Source organism: Neltuma alba, unplaced genomic scaffold (genome assembly GCF_004799145.2).
Source record: "Neltuma alba isolate B1F8T4 unplaced genomic scaffold, ASM479914v2 tig00011856_pilon, whole genome shotgun sequence".
Classification (NCBI taxonomy): Eukaryota; Viridiplantae; Streptophyta; class Magnoliopsida; order Fabales; family Fabaceae; genus Neltuma; species Neltuma alba.
The window spans coordinates 152,754-172,778 of NW_021636461.1; the positions used below are offsets into that span (position 1 = coordinate 152,754).

The window sequence follows — 20,025 nt, forward strand, 5'->3', positions numbered from 1 at the left end:
ACCATGATGTGTCGCATATGCAGTCTTATTGCCTATTTCTCTTTTCGATTCTAATGGTGAAAAAAAAATATTAAAAAAGAAAGAAAGAAAGAAAGCGGGTGGCCCGCTAACCACTTTTTTCTCAATGAAAAAGAGAAGTACACGATTTTGATCACTACAAGTTATCTGGGCAGGGCTAGGGACTCCTTTGCGTATAGGAACTTCGATTTTCAGGAGGAAGCTGAGTTTTTAAAAGACCATCAAATCTGGATTTTTTTTTGGGGCAAAAAAGGCCCACTCAATGATCTCATTCTCATCCTTAAGGAATAAAGGCCAACTCAAAGAACAGGCACGACCCACTCGATCTACATAGCAAAATATCCAGTAAAAGATCCAACAGTTGAGGAAACCAGCAACCCGAATCATGCATTACTCAGTATGATTCATGAAATAAGACTGCAAGGTGCACAACGAAGTTAACAGACAAACCTACAAACCTTCATTATACAACTACGTCCAAAATAGAAGTACTCACCGATGCCAACATAGCTTCCTCCCCCCTTCTTGCAAAATCTCGTAGGCAAGTTTGTACTTGTCAAGAGAAGTTGCACCAGCATCTATATATTTACATGCAGTTTCTCTTAGACTCCATAGCATTAAATTCCTGAGTTCCTGAGCGCTGCTCCATGATTCTGCATCAGGAAAAACACCATTCTCGGCATTTCTAGTCCAGCGGTGCAAGATGTAACGAGATGGAACTTCCCTTAATTCCAAAATTTGGAAAACCCTTAGAACATGTCTGCAAAGAATGCCTTCATGTTCAAACATCTGACAGCTACAGCTTACACTGATACTGGATGCACTAAAGGTAACCACATGCTTCTCAGGATCATTCCCACACTTACGCACCAAATATCTGCTGAGGACCCCCTCTTCAAAAATTTTAAACCCTAGATAACTGTACGATTGCAGAAGCTCCTTTTGAAATATTTTGAATATGGTAAGAGTATAAACCCTTCTACATTGATCTTCTACTGGTTCTTTTGTTTGCAAAAATGGTTGGAAATTAGAGGTATTGAAATCCTCTTTTCTTTCTTCCTCACGGCGTCGCTCAAGACCTCTTTCATACCGTGAAATGAACTCCATCAGGGGCGTTTGGCCATTTAAAAGTGTACCAAAGAATGAATCAACACTTTCATTCATATGAATGCCTGCAAAAAAGGTCCCCTTCAAATACAATGGAACCCAAGATGCACGCTTCTCATACATTTCCTTCAGCCAAGCATTGCCCTCTAATCCATATTTGTTGATTAGCGCATTCCATGTGGTGTCAAATCCTCAACTGTCTGACTTTGGTAAATGCACCTCTCATAATCATATGCAAATTTATTACCCATCAAACCCACATTCTCTTGTTCTTTTACCTTAATTTGCCACAATGAAAAACGATGATGGGTTCCTGGAAAGACTTTTGCCAATGCCTTCTGGATTGTAATGTCTTGATCGGCTATTACTGACAGCGGCTGCCGGCCAGACATTGCCCTCATCCATGTTTGAAACAACCAAGTGAAAGAATCTTCAGATTCATCAGCAATTAGAGCGCATCCAAGAAGCACAGGTTGCTTGTGATGGTTAATGCCGACAAAAGTAGCAAACGGAACCAAATAAACACTCTTTCGATATGATGTATCCAAAACAAGTACATCACCAAACTGACTGCATGAATACCTTGATCTGCCATCAGCCCAAAATACGCTCATACAATTGCCATTATCAACTTCCACAGCATAAAAAAATCCTGTATCTTCTGCTTGTCTTGATTGAAAATACTCAAAAAGCATACCGTACCAGTCACTTTTAATATGATTTTGTCTGCCTCCTCTGGGAACAGGGTAGTTATCTATCCTAAATAAGTCACCATTTACCAATCCTGCATCAACCTCATCTGTCAAGATATTTAAAGCAGGCAGACTTTTTGGCCTACCCTCCTGTTCAGGATCAAGATTATGATTATGCTCCTTATGAAGACGATCCACGACCCACTTCCCAGATGGTTGTCTCTTAACTCTCAAATAAGCCCCACAGCCAAGTCTTGAAGGGTGCTGAAACCCCTCTTTTGAGCACACAAATCGACGAGATGTAATTATTCCGTCATTTTTAGACCTAAACAATTGACCAATACGAACTCTGAAACCCACAGATGCTCCATATGCCTGATAAGATTGGTAAGCTTCATTAGATGAACTGAATTCTTGACCTACATATGGCTCAGCTCTGGATGGCCCTTCATCTCCTTTCCTCATCCGCTTAAAATTAATTAAACCAAAGGAACAATGCTCATCCTTGACTTGAAGCATTTTTTTCCTTGGTCTGTGAGACACCCCAGTAACAGATTTTATGCCTGTAGCATCTTTCGGCTGCAAATTAGGAAGGCAACTCTCACCTTCACCTTCAGGTTCAAGTCCATGATTGTGGCCCTTAATGAAATGATCAACAACCCACTTCCCTGAATCCCGCTTTTGTACTCTTATGAATGCTGGACAACCTGTTCTCGAACTGAGCTGATATCCCTCCTTTGAGCACACAAATCTTCTGGAAGAAACTGATCCATCAGTTCTTGATCGATACAACTGACCAATCCGAACTTTAAATCCAGCTTGCTTCCCATATAAAGTGTAAAACTTAAGTGCATCATCTGCTGATTCAAACTCCAACCCGATGTATGGTTCATGGGCAAGTTCTCTTCCCTGCTCTCCACTGGCATTATTCATTGCCAGTCTTGTACCTACAGGGTTTTCTTCAATAATCATGCCTTCAATTCCTCCATCAAGATCTAAATTACAAGATACATAATGGGGAAATGTACTATTTCAGTCACAGCAACATCAGAAGAGTCAGGAGTATTCGACCCCCCTAGAAAGTGATATACTGATTTTTCTTCCTTTTTATCACGCCTCTATTGATACAATCAAAGGCTCGCCTCATCTGGCAAGTAGAGTGAAACTTGATGGAGTTGAGTTATAAATATTCCTGGCGTCGCAGGAATAATGAAAGAAGGAAAATCCGAACCTGAGAGAAAGAGTCCACATGAAATGATCAGCCTATGAAGGAAGAAATTGAATAAAACAGAGCCCATTTCCTATCAAACACGTCCAAATAATCTACAAACTTCACTGCAGCTATCCAGTAAACAGACAATTGACTGGAGAATGTCATGATTGCGGGAAAAGATGAAATTGCCATGAAACAGTATTACAGCAACCAAAAACTTTTTCAATATTTTAAATCAAGTACATCAGAAGAGATCAGAGCAATAAACTAAAGTAGCCAACTTGTACAGATTACAGATTTTAAGCAAAATCGATAACATAAAGTCAACGCACCAACATCTCGGCAAGAAAAGCCAGGAAATGGAGTTGAACAAAGCTAGGGTTTAGCTAATAAAAAATTACCTTCCAGTATTGATAGATTGGCCAGAACGGGTTGAATCCTCAAATTCGAAGTCCAAATGGAATTGAGAAAGAAAAGCACGATAGATTATGTGACGCGGGAAATCCTAGCAGCCGAAATGAGAAAGCGAAACGATTTGCAGGACGACACGGAAAGATCGCTTAGTAATTGTTGGAGCCAAAAAGAAAGCGATAGATTATGCCGGATGAGAAATGAAAGTGGAAATGTTAGGTCATGTGCTCCGCCAAAAACTTTTTCCTTTTTCCTTTTTCTTTTTCCACCCCACTCTGAATTTTGGTGAGAGGCTCAAAATTAAACAGACTGGCAAAAATTGATAAGAATAATTTTTTTATAAGATTTTAATATTAATGATCTATTTTCTAACAACTTGAAGAAATTAACCAGATTTCTTAATCATACTAGTTAAATGCATTTCGTGTTAATTATTTAATTTTTATAATGGTCAGTTTTACTTCAACAGATGTATGAGTACTCTGCAGGGGAAGAGTGATTAGTGGAAGTGTGCAAGTGTCACAGCAACTACTTATAACATTAATTTGAAAGTACAGAGGAAAAAAAGGTAAAAACGAGAGAGAGAATTTCTCATATTTTTAAACATTTCATCATAAATGACACGTTTTATTTATACGCATAGTCTTATTTATCAAATGTTTCATTCACGTTAAAAGGTAAATCATGGATTACAAACACTATGAATGAGATTAAAAGAAATGGATTATGAGAGTAGTGAAATAATCATTAAAAGAAAAAACATAATTTGGGAATAAAAATCATGGGTTTGAGGAGACGCAACTATGCTTCCCAGAAGCTAATTTGTTTTGCTTTTGAGAGGTGGAAGACCATGGCTTGAAGTGTGATGATGACCATAATATTGAACACACCATACTCAAAATACCCTCATCTTCTTCTTATTTTTTTTTTTAACTACTACCTCCAATCCCTATTATAAAATCTTGTTTCACTTTTATTTTGATCTTAAATATAAGACCCCAATCTACTTTGTCTCTCATATTTATACACTTTTTTTCATGATAATCCTTTTAATAATAGTAGTTGTAGCTAACGGACTTGACTAGTATGGATATTTTAGGAAAAACAACACCTATTCATTACAAATAACTAACTTAACTAAGTTTCTTAATTTCTCCAAATTAATCAACTGGGTCTTATAATTAGGACCGGAGGTAGTATTACATTAGATCGTGCCTTTTTTAGCAATTTAAGTACGAAAAAGTCATTATCATTACAACCACATGAACATTAATTTTATCAGCATCATCTTTTTAACATAATTTATTCTACTCAAAATTTACTGAAAAAATTTGAAAAAAAATTATAGTTAAATTTTCAAAATCTCAGAAATCATATTAATCTAAATCAGTCATAATGATCTAATCGAAATTTTAAAATGTTGATCTTTATTGTTTTCAGGGAAAAAAACTCAAGTCACCCTCATATTGGCTGGTACGTAAGAGTGTTTTGAGTTTTTTTTCAATAAAAAACAATATTATAGATTTATTAACATTTTAAAATTTGAATTTAGTCCCTATTACTAATTCAGAATCTCTTAAATTCAAGTCATCTTTTAAAATTTTTGAAATTTAACTGTCATCCTTCTGATTTCTTTTTTTTTCCAGCTTACTATCAAAATAACTTTTCTTATCATTTTTTTCTAAAAACCATTTTTTCAGAAAAGCTAACCTTGCTCGCTGAATTACCAAAGCTTAAGAATAAATGCATTTTCTTTCTAGGAAACGAAAAAAGAAAAAGAAAATAGAGAAGCCCTGTGAAGAGATGCGTTCGGCGTCCGAGAGCTTCAATGCTTCGACGGCGAAGGGCACCACATAGTCCACCCATCGAAGACCCAACGGCGGAGGATAAGAGGGAACCGACGCTCGAATCTTGCCGTTGTTACCGGCGGCATCGCCACTACCCGGTATGGCGAGATTGCGCGGCGCTCCATGGCTTTGAAATCCGCAGTCAGGAATTTGTTGTTATTGACTTCCTTTCGTGGCAGTCATCGTTTAGCTTGAAGCACTAAACCTCAGAATGGTGAGAGCTCCGTCCTCTATCATAAGCTTCATCCGCCATAGCTCTCCTGGTGCTCGCCTAGACCCAGCTGGCCAACTGCGAAATCTCACCACTGAGAGCAAAGACGGGGATTGTGACGGGAGTTATAAGGACGTCATCCATGAAATTTGTTTGATTACTCGAAGAAGGCCTAGGTGGGAGCATACTCTCCTCTCCGAATTCCCTTCTTTAAATTTCTCCGATCCCCGGCTTTTCCATTCATATATGAAGCATCAGAATAATGCTTTTCTCTCCCTGCGTTTCTTTCACTGGCTTTGTTCTCACTGTGGTTTCTCGCCCGATCATTCATCTTGCAATGCCCTTTTTGACGTCCTTGTGGACGCTAAGGCCTGCAACGCAGCAAAATCTTTACTTGACCGCGATGGATTTACTCCCGAGCCTTCATCTTTGGAGTGTTACATCCAATGTCTTAGTCGTGGTGAAATGGTTGAGGAGGCAGTTAGCGTGTTTTGTAAGTTGAAAAATGCTGGATTTTGCCCATCCGTTGCAACTTGGAATGTGTCTCTATCTGCTTGTTTGAAGACAGGGAGGACTGATTTAGTTTGGACACTGTATGAACAGATGATGGCATCCGATGTTATAGCAAACATTGATGCTGAAACTATAGGTTATCTAATTCAAGCCTACTGCGATGATAACAAAGTTTCTAATGGTTATGGACTTCTTCGACAGATTCTGGAAGATGGGCTGTGCCCTGACAATATTGTTTTCAACACACTTATATCTGGGTTCTGTAAGGAGGAGGAGTATGCCCGAGTATCTGAACTTTTACACATTATGATTGCAAAAGGGCATGGTCCTGACATCTTTACGTATCAGGAAATCATAAATGGACTAATTAAGAGAAGCAAGAACATGGAAGCATTCAGGATCTTTAATGATCTTAAGGACAGAGGGTACTTCCCTGACAGGGTCATGTACACAACAATAATTAAAGGCCTTTGTGATATGGGATTTCTTGGAGAGGCTAGGAAGCTGTGGTTTGAGATGATTCGAAAGGGACTTCTTCCAAATGAATACACCTATAGTGTAATGATAAGTAGGTATTGTCGACTTGGCAAGTTTGATGCGGCCAGGAAACTCTACAAGGAGATGTGTGATAAAGGGTATGAAAAAACCACAGTTCCCTGCAACGCAATGATTTCGGGCTTGTGTTTGCATGGAAGGACGGATGAAGCTCAGAGATTGTTTGAAGAAATGTCTCAGAAGGGCATTGTTTGTGATATTATCACATACAACTCTCTAATTCGAGCCCTTTTAAAGCAAGGGAAGCTAGTTGAGACTACAAAACTATTTCGTGTACTCCTGGCACAGGGCCTTGAGCCATCAGCTTCTACTTTTACCGCCCTAATTAGACGACTTTGTGAAGTTGGAGACACCCAAGAGGCAATAAGGTTGTGGAAAGATATGGTTTGCAGAAATTGGGAACCCACGGTCAGTACATATGATTATATTGTAACTGGATTATGTGAACAAGAATGTTTTACAGAAGCTATGGAATGGTTGTTAGAGGTGCTGAATAAAAAGCTGAAACCACGGAAGCAGACTTTTGAGACCCTGATTCAATGTTTGTTAAAGAAAAATAAGTTAGATGACGTCTTATTTGTTTTAGATCTAATGCTTACAATAGGATATATGCTACAAGAAAACATGATAAAGTCTTTAGTGAGGAAATTTGGCGAGAAAAACTTCAGTTTTGCTGAAACATGTTTGGAGAGGATTTTAGAAAGAAATTGATAGATCTGGCTTTTTGTGTTGTTTGTATTTTCCATTATTATTAGAGACCATGAAGAAGGATGTATAGGGGTTTCAATAACATATGAGAAATCATAATCATCTTGAAACTTCCCATGATGCAATTGTTTAGTTCATCGTGAAGGAGTGGTTAATTATGAAGATAATCTGTTCCGGCTGGAAGGAGAAATTGTTTTTGTGATAAGAATCAGTCCTCATTAAAAAATTTCATCACCTTTTGTTATTTCCTATTGCTTTAATTCTATGTTCAAAATGCTGTGCAGAACGCCAGAACCCTTGATCTTATAGATATCATGAGTTATTTTCTTTTTTTCCCTTTAATAAATCGCTTGCCATAAGCATCTAGTTTCATGTGCATTTAAACTTAAGTACTCTACCGCCATGCTGAAAATAAGTCTGGTGTGAATCTAGCAACTCGTTGAGATTATTGAATTTTGGGTTTTTTTTTTTTCTTCCCCCTTTTCTCTCTGTTTTTCCTTTTTAATACTTTTTATTATTAAGTGCTTGGTCTGGTTGGCCAACTGAGCATATGGCCTTGGAAAGTTTGTGAATTTTCGGTTTAGGCAAACTATTGATTCTAAATCTATTGCCAGTGAAAACAATTATGCGAATTATGAAAGGGTTTTTGCTTGTTCATGTGCCATAACTTCATTTACTTTTGAAAAGGTTGTGCTTCAGAGTTGATCTTTTCTCGTGACATTTTTGTTTCTTTGGACCTAATGATTTTATTTTATGCATGGCATTTTCTTTGTATGGCGCTATTGAACACTCAGGGGGAAAATGACTATTGAGATTCATTTCTACACTTTCCCTTCATTTGCCTGCAACTTCATGTGCATCAGTGACATTAGTATGGTCAAAGAATATAACTACTTTTTGGTAGCTCTCTAGAGATTTGAAGACCAGATATTTCTTAACTAAGAACTGATTTGAAGTCATTTGTTTGACAATGCTAGTAGTCACCATCCAAACTCAGATTTTGGGTTATAATTTCCTGATTTTATGGATTGATTTCATGTCGTTGAACATCGTTAGTTGTTATCAGCTTTTTGTGATAAAACTGAAATGGGTGAGTTAACAGTGTACAATGAGGTTCTTGTCATATGCAGCTTTAGTGTGGGGCCTCTAGGTCATGGCATGGTGGTTTCCCTTGGTTACGAATCATGGATAGGTTTTGATTGTCATGCCGGTACTCTGGTCAATGTGAAAGGGGCTGCTTCGAATATAAGTTGCTGGAGATTGCAGTAAACGGGCAGATTCTTCACCTTCTCCTGCCACCCTTAAGCACAGATTGTGGTTTTGACAAGGAGAAGTGAGAATTAAGGAATATGCCATTTTTTTATTCAAAACTTTGCATTAATGTTAAAACATCATTTCAGATTCATATAATGATATCAGATCTGATGAAGGGGATGCATCAATCATTTTTTTTCCAACTTCCACTTCCTCTTGGTTCAGGTGTTTCGGCCTAAGGTATTTGAAAGCTCCCCTAATGTTTGTTATTTTCCTGACTATATATCATAACTATCTATAGAAGCCATTCCAATGTACTTTCGAGAAAACTGCTTTGCATTTTCATTATGGTCCTAATTGAGTGCTTTGAATACCTGCGCACTAGAAACTGTTCTGATGTTGTAATCAGGGCTGAGAGTATAGCGAGAAGTAGACGGCTTTTATCACATCGTTCTTTTACTAGCAGAAAAGTTTTTATGTGCATACTCAATTACTCATGCTGGTATTTTCTTTCCTATTATAATTTATATCTCTTTCAGGGGGGTTATTATAGTTTATATCTCTTTCAGGGAGGTTATTCTTAGAAGTTGGATTTTGATATATAGTGTATCTCCAGTTCTCTACCTGCACACCTCTTGAATCCAATCCATGGAGGTATTACAATTCTTTTTCCTGGAATGAAGAGCCGAGCATCGGAAAAGTAAACCGTATGATAGAAGTTATCATCTCTGAATCTCTTGCAGCATATATGCTTTTGTATATTGGAGTAACTGTAACAAATTGTCTTTCTTTTTCGGACGTTATTGTATGATGCATGATGCGGAACAAAGTAGGTCATTTGTCGTGATCAATGGCCTATAGATAACAGCTCATGGATAATTAAATACTAAGCAGATGTGGTCTGAAGCTTTGAGCAAAAGCCAGTGAATGTAGACTGGCATTATTATAATAATAAAGTAGCACTCTTAATTTAATGTTGAGTAATAACGCTGGAGGAATTGTGAATAATACCAAGGTCATAATGTCAGATGGTATTGTTGACTTTGTCTCCCTCCTGCAAGAGTTGACCTATAAACCCTGCAAGATATTGTATTTTATAAAATATTTACTTTCATAAAATCTCTAAATTATCTAAAAATTAGTACTTATTTTTAAAGCTTAAATAAGTTAGCCTCATATTTAATTAATTTAAATAGAATTCAGTTAAATGATATGAATGTGAAATTTTCTCAATAACCATTGTGACTGATAATAAAACTTCAAATCTTTTCACATCAACGCAAATATATCTGCTCACCCTAATTTTTTTAGCATTTCAAAGCATTTAAAAAAAATATTTTAGGCGAATTTTTAGTGCCCACCTATGAAAGATTATATAAATAGTTAAATACCATATCAAAGTTGAGGTAAAAAATATCTTATTAAAAAAAAAAGGAAGTGAAAGTAAGGGCTGTAAGGCGAGGCGGCAAAGAAGAAATGTCTTAATAGTTAAGAGTTAAAAAGGAAAAAAGGAACCATAAAAAAGGAATATATTTCCTTGCATTCCCATCGCGTTTGACTCAGAAATCTCCTCCGAGTTCCATAGGGATTGAGAGAGGGAGGCCCAGAGAAGAGAGGGAAAACGATGCAGGGATACGCGAGCGTAAGCAGCAAGGCCGATTACGACCTCGAGTCAGGGGAGGTTCTGTACCCCGGTCTCAGCCCCGCCGAGAACCAGCTTCGTTGGGGCTTCATCCGCAAGGTCTATGGCATCCTCTCTTTCCAGCTCCTCCTCACCACCGTTGTCTCCTTCGTCACCGTCTTCTACACCCCCGTCAATGATCTTCTCAGGGGAAACTCCGGCCTTCTCCTCTTTGTCATCTTCCTTCCCTTTATCTGTACGTTTCCTTCCCGATCTGCTCATTTTTGTATTAATTTCCTGTGTGTTTCCGTGGGATTGTTGCCTGTATTTCTGATTTTGTCAAGGATTTCTCTTTTTTTTCTTGTGTACTTTTGATTTCTCTCTGATCTGCCAAGAATTTTGACTTTTCTTTGCCCCCTCATGTCATCTGGCCTTTTCTATTAAAAAAAAAATCGTTTCATTTCTCCAATTTTTATCTAGGGTTTCGCTCTCTTCCCATGTCCTCTTGTTTTCTTTCCAATATACCCAGGTTTTCTGATGTGTTGATGGGTTTGGACGAATTCTCTTTGATACAATTTATAATTTTACGCCTTTCTCTTTTTTTTGTATATTGTGCTTCGGTGAATTTAACATTGTATCGCGATAGAATTGTCATTGATGCTTAGTTTTGTCTTTACCGCTGGCGTTTCTCTGATATTTTGATATTTACGAGCATAAAGTTTTTTTCTTTCCCCGGAGTTCTTGCACGCGCTAAATGCTTCTCGAGACCACTCTATTTGTGTGCTTCAAATTACAATTTGACGTGTTGAATGCATTTCTTATGACTGCTTCTCTTTTAAGAGTCGTATGAGGTGCCATTGAGTGATTTATTTCTTTTCTCTGCTATTGTATTGTAATCCTCCTAACTTTTAATGTCATAATTTGCAAAGAATTAACAAAGGTATTTATCATTCATATATTCATTGGTGGAAAACTCTTTTAATTGAGCTAATATGCTTACATATACAAATGACTATGAATTCTCTCTTGCAGTCTTGCTTCCTTTGCTGAAGTACCAGCAAAAACATCCTCATAACTACATTCTGCTTGGACTTTTCACCGTGTCTATAAGCTTGACTGTAGGAATAACCTGCGCAAACACCAGTGGTCGGTATCTTTCTCCTCAATTGTCAGATGTAATGATTCCCCCCATCCCCCAAATGACATATTCTAAATTTATGTTTCCTGTTGGACGTCAAACCTGTTTTCTACATTACCCTCTTCCTGTTCGTGGGGTAATCACATTATCATTTATCTGACTATATCTCGGTGCGGTGCCTGCAGGAAAAATTGTCCTTGAAGCATTGATTTTGACGTCGGCTGTGGTTTTCTCTCTAACTGGCTACACCTTCTGGGCTTCAAAGAGGGGCAAGGATTTCAGCTACCTTGGTCCTATATTGTTCTCCTGTCTCTTTACCCTCTTCCTCACTGGCATGATGCAGGTTTGATATTCTTTCGCATTTCATAATTGCTATTCGTTTTGTATCAGACTCTTGTGAGTACACTTAAAAAAAAAAAAAAAAAAAAAAAAGACTTATGCGGTTATGTTAAGGATGGTATCCAGTTTTCTCATGGCCTCTGCTCTCTGTAAGTTTGCATATACAGAATTCTTGCTACATTGGTTTGACATGAGACTTAATGTCTTTTTTTTTTTTGGTAGATGTTCTTCCCTCTTGGACCAACAGCAAATGCTATTTATGGTGGAATCGGTGCCATGATTTTCAGTGGGTACATTGTCTATGATACTGACAACCTGATCAAGCGTTTTACTTATGACGAGTACATTGGTGCCTCAGTCACTCTTTATCTTGACATTCTGAACCTCTTCCTCACCATCATGAGGATGCTGAGGGAGGGGAACAACTAGAATTTAGTCATACTGCCAAAATAAATGAAATACTGCCTTCTTGGTTGGATATGTGTATTATATATTCATGAGGGAAGCACTGTGATGCTCTATCCCATCTTTAGTATTCCCTTGCAGTTGACGTTGCGTTAATATCTTGTAAAACTCAACGGTTCTAGTTGCGTTGATTTAATTGTGCCATATTTCCTATGTGGATCTGGTCATTTACCTCCACTTTTTCCTGGTCGCCGTATTTTGCTGGTTGAATTATCTTATAATTTGTGGTGTATAGAACACTGTTTTAGCTGATAAATATTCCTTGGCATAGCGACATACCTAACTACTACAGTAAAAAGACATTTGGGCAAGGGGGTGCATTCTGCAATTGTTTGAGTAGTTTATCACTCCTTATCCTTTTGTCGTCACCAATAAAGGTGAAGATTGCATGATCCGCGATTTTATGCTGAGGATTGAGTAAATGACATCGAAGAGAATCCCCAAGCAGAATCAAAACCAAATGTTTGCTAGTAACGGACTGAAATCTTGGCGAGTTTGATATTTCAGATCATCAAATTTTAAGCTGGATGTGTGCAAGATAATCTCTTGATTGAAGGATTCCTTCATTTAGAAGAAAATATTTTTATGTTCCATTTTGTTTTAAATATTTATTTCTGGTTTTTCTCTCTCTTTTTTTTAATCAGTGGCTTTTAGCTATTGTGAGTCTTTAATTTTTTTTCCTTAAAAATTTATTTTTGCCTTTTAATTTTTCTTGTTATCATTTTGAACATTCAATTATTTTCTATATTTCATTCCTTTTATTATTCAAGTTATATGTAAATTTCTAACCATTTATTTTCGCTCAACACATCTTAAATTAATAGTTTCTGTTGACTCGTCATAAGATGACGGCAAGTCCTTAATTGACTCGTACTAGGATGACTTGAGATGCGGACGTGGATGTAACTTGTTAAAAATTTGTTTTGACTATAGTAAAATTAAAGGGGGCAACCATGCAAGCGGGCATTTGGTCTAGTGGTATGATTCTCGCTTTGGGTGCGAGAGGTCCCGAGTTCGATTCTCGGAATGCCCCCACTAGCCTTTTTAGTGTTTTTGGCCAGTAATTGAAATGCTTATCACTCGAAATAAACAGATTACTTCATAATTTACACGAGCAAGCCTCTATTTTGAGTTCCATCGAATAACTGGTAGCAAATTTGATAGATCACGCATTCCATAATCAAATCGACGCCAAGAAAATACAAGACAGCGAATAATTCAACTCTTTCGTCCAACAATGAAATAATAACGAAGATAAGAACGATAAGAAAGTCTCAAAATATAAAGTCCAGAAGCATTGGATTGAGGAGTGTGAATGTTTGATATGAAAGTGAGGCTCAGTATGTGATGCTTGGAGCCTCAGAAACTCCAACGTGGATAACACCCGTGCATAACATTTGTGTCGCTGTTACAATTATTGTGAATATTTCTAAGGTGCGCTGCCAAACCAAACCAAACAAAACAATAACAACAATGGCTGTTAGCCTGGTTATTACAGATAATAACCTTTTTCTTAAGACAGAATTGAAGCAACAACTACTTACCAGGTTAGAGTCTGTCCAGCCAAGCTCAATCTCCTTGCATGCAAATCTGTACCAGATAAAAACGTTAAAAACCATATGATTCGTAGATAATTTATGTAAAAGGATTCACTGAAACAACATGAAAAATGAAAGACTCACCCCATGGCTAGAACAGTGAGTGCCCAAGTTGTGAATGAAGATACAGCTGCTGCGTTTAAGTTTGGGGCATTCCATTGAGAAAGGTTATGTAATCCAGTAAGTGAGGTGGTGGCGCCCACAACCCCAGCTATTAGACTGAATATTATGAAGAACCCAGTTGCCATGTTATTTCCTATTGGGAAGTATATTGGGAATATCCGAGCTGGAATCGGCAACCTAGATGCTGCAAAATCCATATATACAATATTATGGCATGTCCACCATATGTTATTCAAGGCATCCTAAATTTTTTCGAGTATATGATTATTTCATAATTACTATGATTTCGAAGAATGATGCAAGTATATTTAAGAAAGAGGAGAAATGCTCTGCACCTGTTTCACGAGAACGGTCAACCCCATGATTCACTGCCCATGAAGCAATTACAGTGATAACCAAATACAGCACTAAATTTAGTGCTAAGAGGATGCTGGCTACGGATTTGGATCCTCCTGAAGCCATGGTGATAGAAGCTCAAAAACCTGAAATTGATGACACTGCCCGAGCTGCGATGTGTCCATATATAAGCAAAGCCATGTTCTTCGTATTTATCAGGAAATATAATATAGAAAGGTAGTCCAGCTACAAGGTTCTCCATTGCTGTCACCATTGAAATGATTTTCTTCGATAGAAAGAAACGGCTTATATTCCTTTCCATGCATTTCTAGCCTTCCTCAAGAAGGAGGGAAGGAATCTTTTCTACATCCTGTTTTATCTTCTTTTATTCTGTAATAATAATAATAATCAGTCCACCGCTTTTTTCTGGAATCTTTCCACCGTCGATTATAGATCAAACAAAAAGAAAAGTCTGTATACCGTAATTGATTTAAGGATCCTTAGTTGTTATGCTGGGCTTATTACCAGCCGAAATAAAAAGTGAGCTCTGGGTATAGATAGCATAAACTATAAGCAAAAGGCACTCCTATTGTATGTATAAGGATAGAAAGGGAAGCAACACATCAGTAATAATCAAAACAGAATGAAAAGGGCTAATAACATGGCTGCTTATTGATGAGGTCTTAGACTTGAATATAATCATCGATGAAAATTTAACCAGAAACTAGTACAGCCAAGGATATTTCTGATCTATATAATAGGGGTCTCGCCCGACAAACTCATAAACTAGAATTGCAGCCCCTCAACTCTTAACTTCTGTCTAGACAAGATCTTTTCTAGAGTCTGAACAAAGATGAAAGTGGAAGAGCTTTCCAGAACCCACCCGAAATAACACCAAGAGACTCTCTCAACCCAGAATACCACCAGTCAAACAAGCTAGACCTTCAGTGACAACTTCTGAGCCGCAAGAGCTTCAGCCTCCAGTGTTGGTTCCCACAACAATGTAGTTTCTGCCAGTAATGAGGTCACAACATATGGGTCCATGTTTGAAGCGGGACGTCGGTCTTCCAAGTAGCCTACAACCAAGAAGATGGACAAGGTAAACCAATAAATAGAGGGCTAACTTACAGACAATTTACAGTGAACAAAATGCTTATTGGTAGATAACAAAGCACGTAAATCATTGAAAAGGGGGCCACAGTGACATAGCAAGGCAGTGTCGGTCCAAAAGTTCTTGAAGTTAGTCAGTCTAGAATAGTTATTAAAGCTCCTAATTCAAATAAAAATATGAATCTTTATGTTTCTTTCTATTGTTCAAGAAGAGTTAAGCATAGCTACCACAAAGCACCTAGTTGAGAATGTTACCTTTTCCTTTCTGCTCTGTGTCTCTACCCACGCGTATAGAGCAACCACGATTAGCCACTCCCTGCAAATTTTATTTTATGAGAATATTTCAAAAAATGTTGCACTGTTGGTTCTTTAAACTGTTAGTCTTTGCACCAGTAAAGGTATTGATAGTATCAAGCATACCCAAGAAAATGTGTCAATGCTGGCTGTCTCATGCTTTCCTGTTAACCTTCTCTCATTCCCTTCTCCATAAGCACTTATGTGCTCCAGGTGGCGAAGTGAGAGGTTTAAAATTGCCTTCTTTATTACCTCATAGCCTCCATCTTCCCTCATGCTCTTGGTACTACGAAGTCAATAACAGTTTAACACCTCAGTAATTTATGAAGTTACTAAGACGTGATATTGTGATTAATGGCGAAGTTGAGAAACCTGAAATTAGTGTGGCATCCAGCACCATTCCAGTCACCCTGTCACCAAAAAAGAAAAACACTTAAGATAATTATCAACGAAGGATGCAGGCTTTCATTTTTGCATTACGGTACCTCAATTGGTTTTGGATCAAGTGTGAGGACAACACCAGCTTGTTCAGTAATTCTCTGTCAGAAAAGAAAAAAAAATGCAGCATATTTAATGGAAATAAACAAACACAATATGTTGTGCTATGATCACAATGGCCGACTGACACCTTCAAGGTCTTAAAAAAAATTTTTTTTTTAAATGGTCCATAGGTCTTCATATGTATAGCTAGAATTGGGTAGAATTGTTACCTCAAGGATGTACCTTGAACACCAGATATGATCGCCAGCTTCAATCCCTACACTAGGACCAACTTGATACTCCCACTGCAATAGTAATGAAAGCAACAGCGAGAAAACTTAAGATCATAGACTCATCATCCTTAAAAAAAATGGAATGGTGAGAAGAGAACCTGCCCAGGCATAACTTCCCCATTGGTTCCACTGATGTTAATTCCAGCATATAGGCAAGCCTTGTAATGAGCATCTGATATATCACGGCCAAAAGACTTGTCTGCCCCCGCACTGCAGTAATAAGGACCCTAATATAGGAAATTTACTTAAATTAAATTCATCCCATAATATCACGGATTCTTGTAACATCTGAATGACAATTGACAGGTGAATACGATAATTGACATTACCTGAGGACCAGGATAAGCTCCAACTGGCCAACCCAAAGGCCATTTCACATTTGATTGAAGTAAGGTGTACTCTTGTTCTATTCCATACCTTGGAACAAACAATACAGAAATTAGCATGTGTTCTGTCTTGAGGTCATGATTCAAAACCAACAGTTCAGTTGTCATATGATCAGGTAGGTGTTTCAACGAAGGTGGATACTTTTCATGTCTAAGTATCAGCAATCACCGCCGGAGGAGAAATACTAGACATATCAGGATATTTGTTGGCAATATCAATCTTTATGATCATATACTAAAATGGTGATTTTTCTGAGAAATTACCTCTAGATTTGTGTATGCTAGAGTGAAATACCTAGTAGCAGTTATTTAGCTTCAAAATTATTTAGAAAATTTCATAGAGAGTATTACACTAGAAGTTTTCTTGGCCTGTGAAATTCAAATGGAAATTAAAAAAAAATCAGGAGAAATGCGTACCATGGAACTTCGGCTATGACCTTTGGGTTACTAAGGATTTCAGCAGCTCTGTGTCGTTTGTTTGTTGGGATAGGCTCTCCAGCTGGTGTATAAGAATCACAAATTACCTTTAAAAAAGCAATACATTACAAAAAAGCCTCATGATATCTGCATCTCAATTTCAACCAATATATCATCAGATCTATTTCAAATATCACAGCTCTTACCAAAATGTTGTTTCCACCGCGGAAGGGATCTTTAAAAATTGCTTGAGGACTGAAAGAGAGAAAGAAATTTAAAATCAACCGGTGATAAATATAAAGTGTCCATCAAAAGAAGTACAAGTTACCAAACTTCTTACTATAGGATTACTTCACTGTCTTCACCTGGTGCTTGTCCAGTGCTAGATCCATCATAGTTCCACTTAGGAAGCTCAGAGGGATGCTCAACGGGCTTTGGTATTGTCTGAAATTTTAAAAATAGAATAGATTCTCACAGAAAATCAAATAACACCTTCTCCGAGCCTATTTACAGTTCAGAAATAACATACCCTTGATTTGCTGCGCACATCAATTCCTGTCCCTCCAACCCTATTTCAAAATAATATGCATAGTTGTGCTCATTAAGAACAAGGATAAAGAAAACACCATATCATAACCGAACCACGTGAAGAGGTTTTATGACTAATACAACTGTATTTTAAGATTTAAAATCCAGGCACATGCATGAGAGAGCAAAGTGAGAAAGAAAGAAAAGAGAAGATAGAGTGATATAAATACCAAATGTACTCAGCAATTATCTTATCAGTGTATGGAGTGATGTCCATGTTAAGTAACTTCTCTATCCTGTTAACGACGCCACTTTCAGCCTTGATCGCCAGAGCTCTGAACTTGGCGGAGTTGGTAGGTGCTCCTTTCTTATCATGTCTCACCAGCAAAGAACCCCACATGTTTGATGTAATGGGACTTGCTTTGTGAGAGCTTTTAGTGATCTTCATCTGCCATTGTATAGACGGTGCCAGAATCTGTGCCATGTTTGCTCCTCACTGAACATAATACCAAAAAAGAAGTCAATTTTAATGACACAAAACAATGCCGTAATCAGAATCAAGCACATAAATTATGCAACATGTAAAGAACTCAATGTTGATCATACTCGACAGCACGCATTCTCTTCAACTGGAAAATCCTTTCGTAACTGAAGATACGGTAATGGTTTTAGCAATTAGTAATTAAGGATCTATATCTAAAACACATGCTAGTTAGCAATGAGACTGCGTCAAGTATGACGAAATCCTTAACCGTACCCAGATTCAAGAAGGTAGCCAGCGAAACCCAGAACGAAAAGAAAAACGCCCATAAACGATTCGTCAAGAAAGAGCTTTAAATAGAAATCACCTGAAGAAGGACCAAGACAGGAGCTCCTTCAACTGGAATATGGCCCTGTGTCCGAGTGTGTCAGATACAGAGAGTGGTGGGGGAGACTAAAAACAATAAGAGAGAGTGGTGTGAAATAGAATGATCTCTTGGCTTTTCCAAAACAGATAGGGATGCACTATGAGTGGGCGAAATTAGTTTTCGCTGCTTTAATGGCTGCCAAGAGAGAAGCCTGGGCTCATAACATATGTTTATTTAGATATATGGATAAGGTTCTTTTAACATCTTTTTCTACACCCTCAATTATACACCCAACATTACTTAGAATTCCTGCGTAATGACAGGTTTTTTTGATAGCAGGTCTCAGAAACAACAACGACAGAAAAACTCGCACTTTGTCATTTATCTACTGATATAAATCAGTCTTACCGGTAAAGTCCAAAATGATATTTTGAGCAGGCGATTCTTTGTCTCAGGAGGCAACACATTTACTTAAGGAATCATGCATTGTGAACTCAAAAACTGTGAATGGCACAGTTAATGGGATTCAGCAAAGTGCAGAATTCTGAAATCTGCTTAGAAGTAGCATAAGAAAATCATTGCAAAGAGTCGAAGGAAGAGAGAATTAGAATTACTACGAGTAGAAAGCAAAAAGAGAACTAGAAAACTTAATTCAAAGGTAGAGTAGCAGTTGAGTTTATCCGCCGTTAAAACATGCCTACAAATTCGCATAGTTGTACTTGTAGACGTGAAGAGTAGGAGTACTCATCTGCCATAAATACATTGACTGCCCATGTAATTTTTTTTTTAAAAAAAACATAAGTGTCCTTCTGTTAGGAGCAATCCTATTCAAGACACTGTCACGCACTAAATATGAACACTCCTTCAAATGAAAATTCGAATCTTGATTCGTCACATTATGAGGAATTAGCCCCTTCTGCTACCCAATTCCCGTTGGTGACTGTCCATGTAATTATTTGCGTTAATTAGTGTTAGGATCCGTGGTTAAAATAAAAAAGGGAAGGGTCTTGTACTAGTACTTTATTTAGCTCAATAATTAATTTAATTTTTATCATTTTAGTTTTGTGAATAATGACATTAGCAACACACCAGAAAAAATATGAATAGTTTTAATTTTTTCACCGTTTATATAAACAAAATTGATGATTTTAAAATAGCTACAAATGTATTTTATATATTTAGGAGAGTATAGTGGAAATTGCCCTGTCAGTCCCAAATGACCACATAATACGTAGAACGGGATAAAGAGTATCTGTCAGAAAGTGATATATGATTCTCAAATTTTTCCTTTTCATGTGCACACGCGTCTCGTTTTGATGGCCCGCAAATTTCAGTTCTTTTTTTTTTTGCCAACATTTCAGTTCTTAATTCACACACACACACACACATACATGTTGAAGCTACATTCTTTCAAAGTGGTGGTAAATTATACTATCTTAATATAAGAGTTTATAAGAGTTAGTAGAAGATTAAATTTAATTCTAAATATAAGAGTTCAAGCTTTTTTTTATTTATCCCAA

At 37.4% G+C, this 20,025-nt stretch overlaps 5 protein-coding genes and 1 non-coding gene across 9 annotated transcripts; 3 read left to right on the top strand and 3 right to left on the bottom strand.

Moving 5' to 3' along the window:
- Positions 1–87: 87 nt before the first annotated feature.
- LOC114718680 (protein FAR1-RELATED SEQUENCE 7-like) lies at positions 88–3,652 on the bottom strand. The gene is given in 3 exon segments (XM_028904093.1): positions 88–1,319; positions 1,322–3,048; positions 3,432–3,652. Coding segments are annotated over 2 exon segments (2,277 nt in total). The 5' UTR covers positions 2,790–3,048; positions 3,432–3,652; the 3' UTR covers positions 88–510.
- Positions 3,653–5,213: 1,561 nt separating this feature from the next.
- LOC114718651 (pentatricopeptide repeat-containing protein At5g18950) lies at positions 5,214–9,481 on the top strand. Of its 4 annotated transcripts, XR_003737843.1 has the most exons (3): positions 5,214–6,975; positions 8,406–8,769; positions 9,099–9,481. XR_003737843.1 is itself a non-coding variant. In XM_028904048.1 (2 exons), the coding sequence occupies exons 1-2, from the start codon at positions 5,500–5,502 to the stop codon at positions 9,111–9,113; spliced, it is 1,491 nt and encodes a 496-aa protein (XP_028759881.1). In that variant the 5' UTR covers positions 5,214–5,499; the 3' UTR covers positions 9,114–9,481. The 4 variants fall into 4 exon arrangements, 1 of the variants encoding a protein (XP_028759881.1); XR_003737842.1 differs by having other exon boundaries at positions 5,214–9,031; positions 9,146–9,481; XR_003737841.1 differs by having other exon boundaries at positions 5,214–8,769.
- A 595-nt stretch (positions 9,482–10,076) lies between these two features.
- Positions 10,077–12,269, top strand: LOC114718654 (BI1-like protein). The gene is made up of 4 exons (XM_028904052.1): positions 10,077–10,406; positions 11,183–11,296; positions 11,474–11,631; positions 11,850–12,269. Exons 1-4 carry the CDS (start codon positions 10,154–10,156, stop codon positions 12,054–12,056), a joined length of 732 nt encoding a protein of 243 aa, XP_028759885.1. The 5' UTR covers positions 10,077–10,153; the 3' UTR covers positions 12,057–12,269.
- Positions 12,270–13,053: 784 nt separating this feature from the next.
- On the top strand, positions 13,054–13,125 carry TRNAP-UGG (transfer RNA proline (anticodon UGG)). The gene has a single exon. It is a non-coding gene; the product is annotated as a tRNA-Pro (tRNA).
- Positions 13,126–13,229: 104 nt separating this feature from the next.
- LOC114718655 (membrane protein PM19L) lies at positions 13,230–14,305 on the bottom strand. Its single transcript, XM_028904053.1, has 4 exons — positions 14,149–14,305; positions 13,775–13,997; positions 13,637–13,682; positions 13,230–13,531 (listed from the first exon to the last, which is right to left on the bottom strand). The coding sequence occupies exons 1-4, from the start codon at positions 14,273–14,275 to the stop codon at positions 13,430–13,432; spliced, it is 498 nt and encodes a 165-aa protein (XP_028759886.1). The 5' UTR covers positions 14,276–14,305; the 3' UTR covers positions 13,230–13,429.
- A 412-nt stretch (positions 14,306–14,717) lies between these two features.
- Positions 14,718–18,684, bottom strand: LOC114718652 (glutamine synthetase leaf isozyme, chloroplastic). Its single transcript, XM_028904051.1, has 14 exons — positions 18,506–18,684; positions 17,888–18,153; positions 17,659–17,698; positions 17,470–17,573; positions 17,336–17,384; positions 17,130–17,236; positions 16,656–16,743; positions 16,425–16,553; positions 16,264–16,338; positions 16,039–16,092; positions 15,926–15,963; positions 15,680–15,839; positions 15,515–15,575; positions 14,718–15,225 (listed from the first exon to the last, which is right to left on the bottom strand). The coding sequence occupies exons 2-14, from the start codon at positions 18,139–18,141 to the stop codon at positions 15,086–15,088; spliced, it is 1,299 nt and encodes a 432-aa protein (XP_028759884.1). The 5' UTR covers positions 18,142–18,153; positions 18,506–18,684; the 3' UTR covers positions 14,718–15,085.
- Between the last annotated feature and the right edge of the window lie 1,341 nt (positions 18,685–20,025).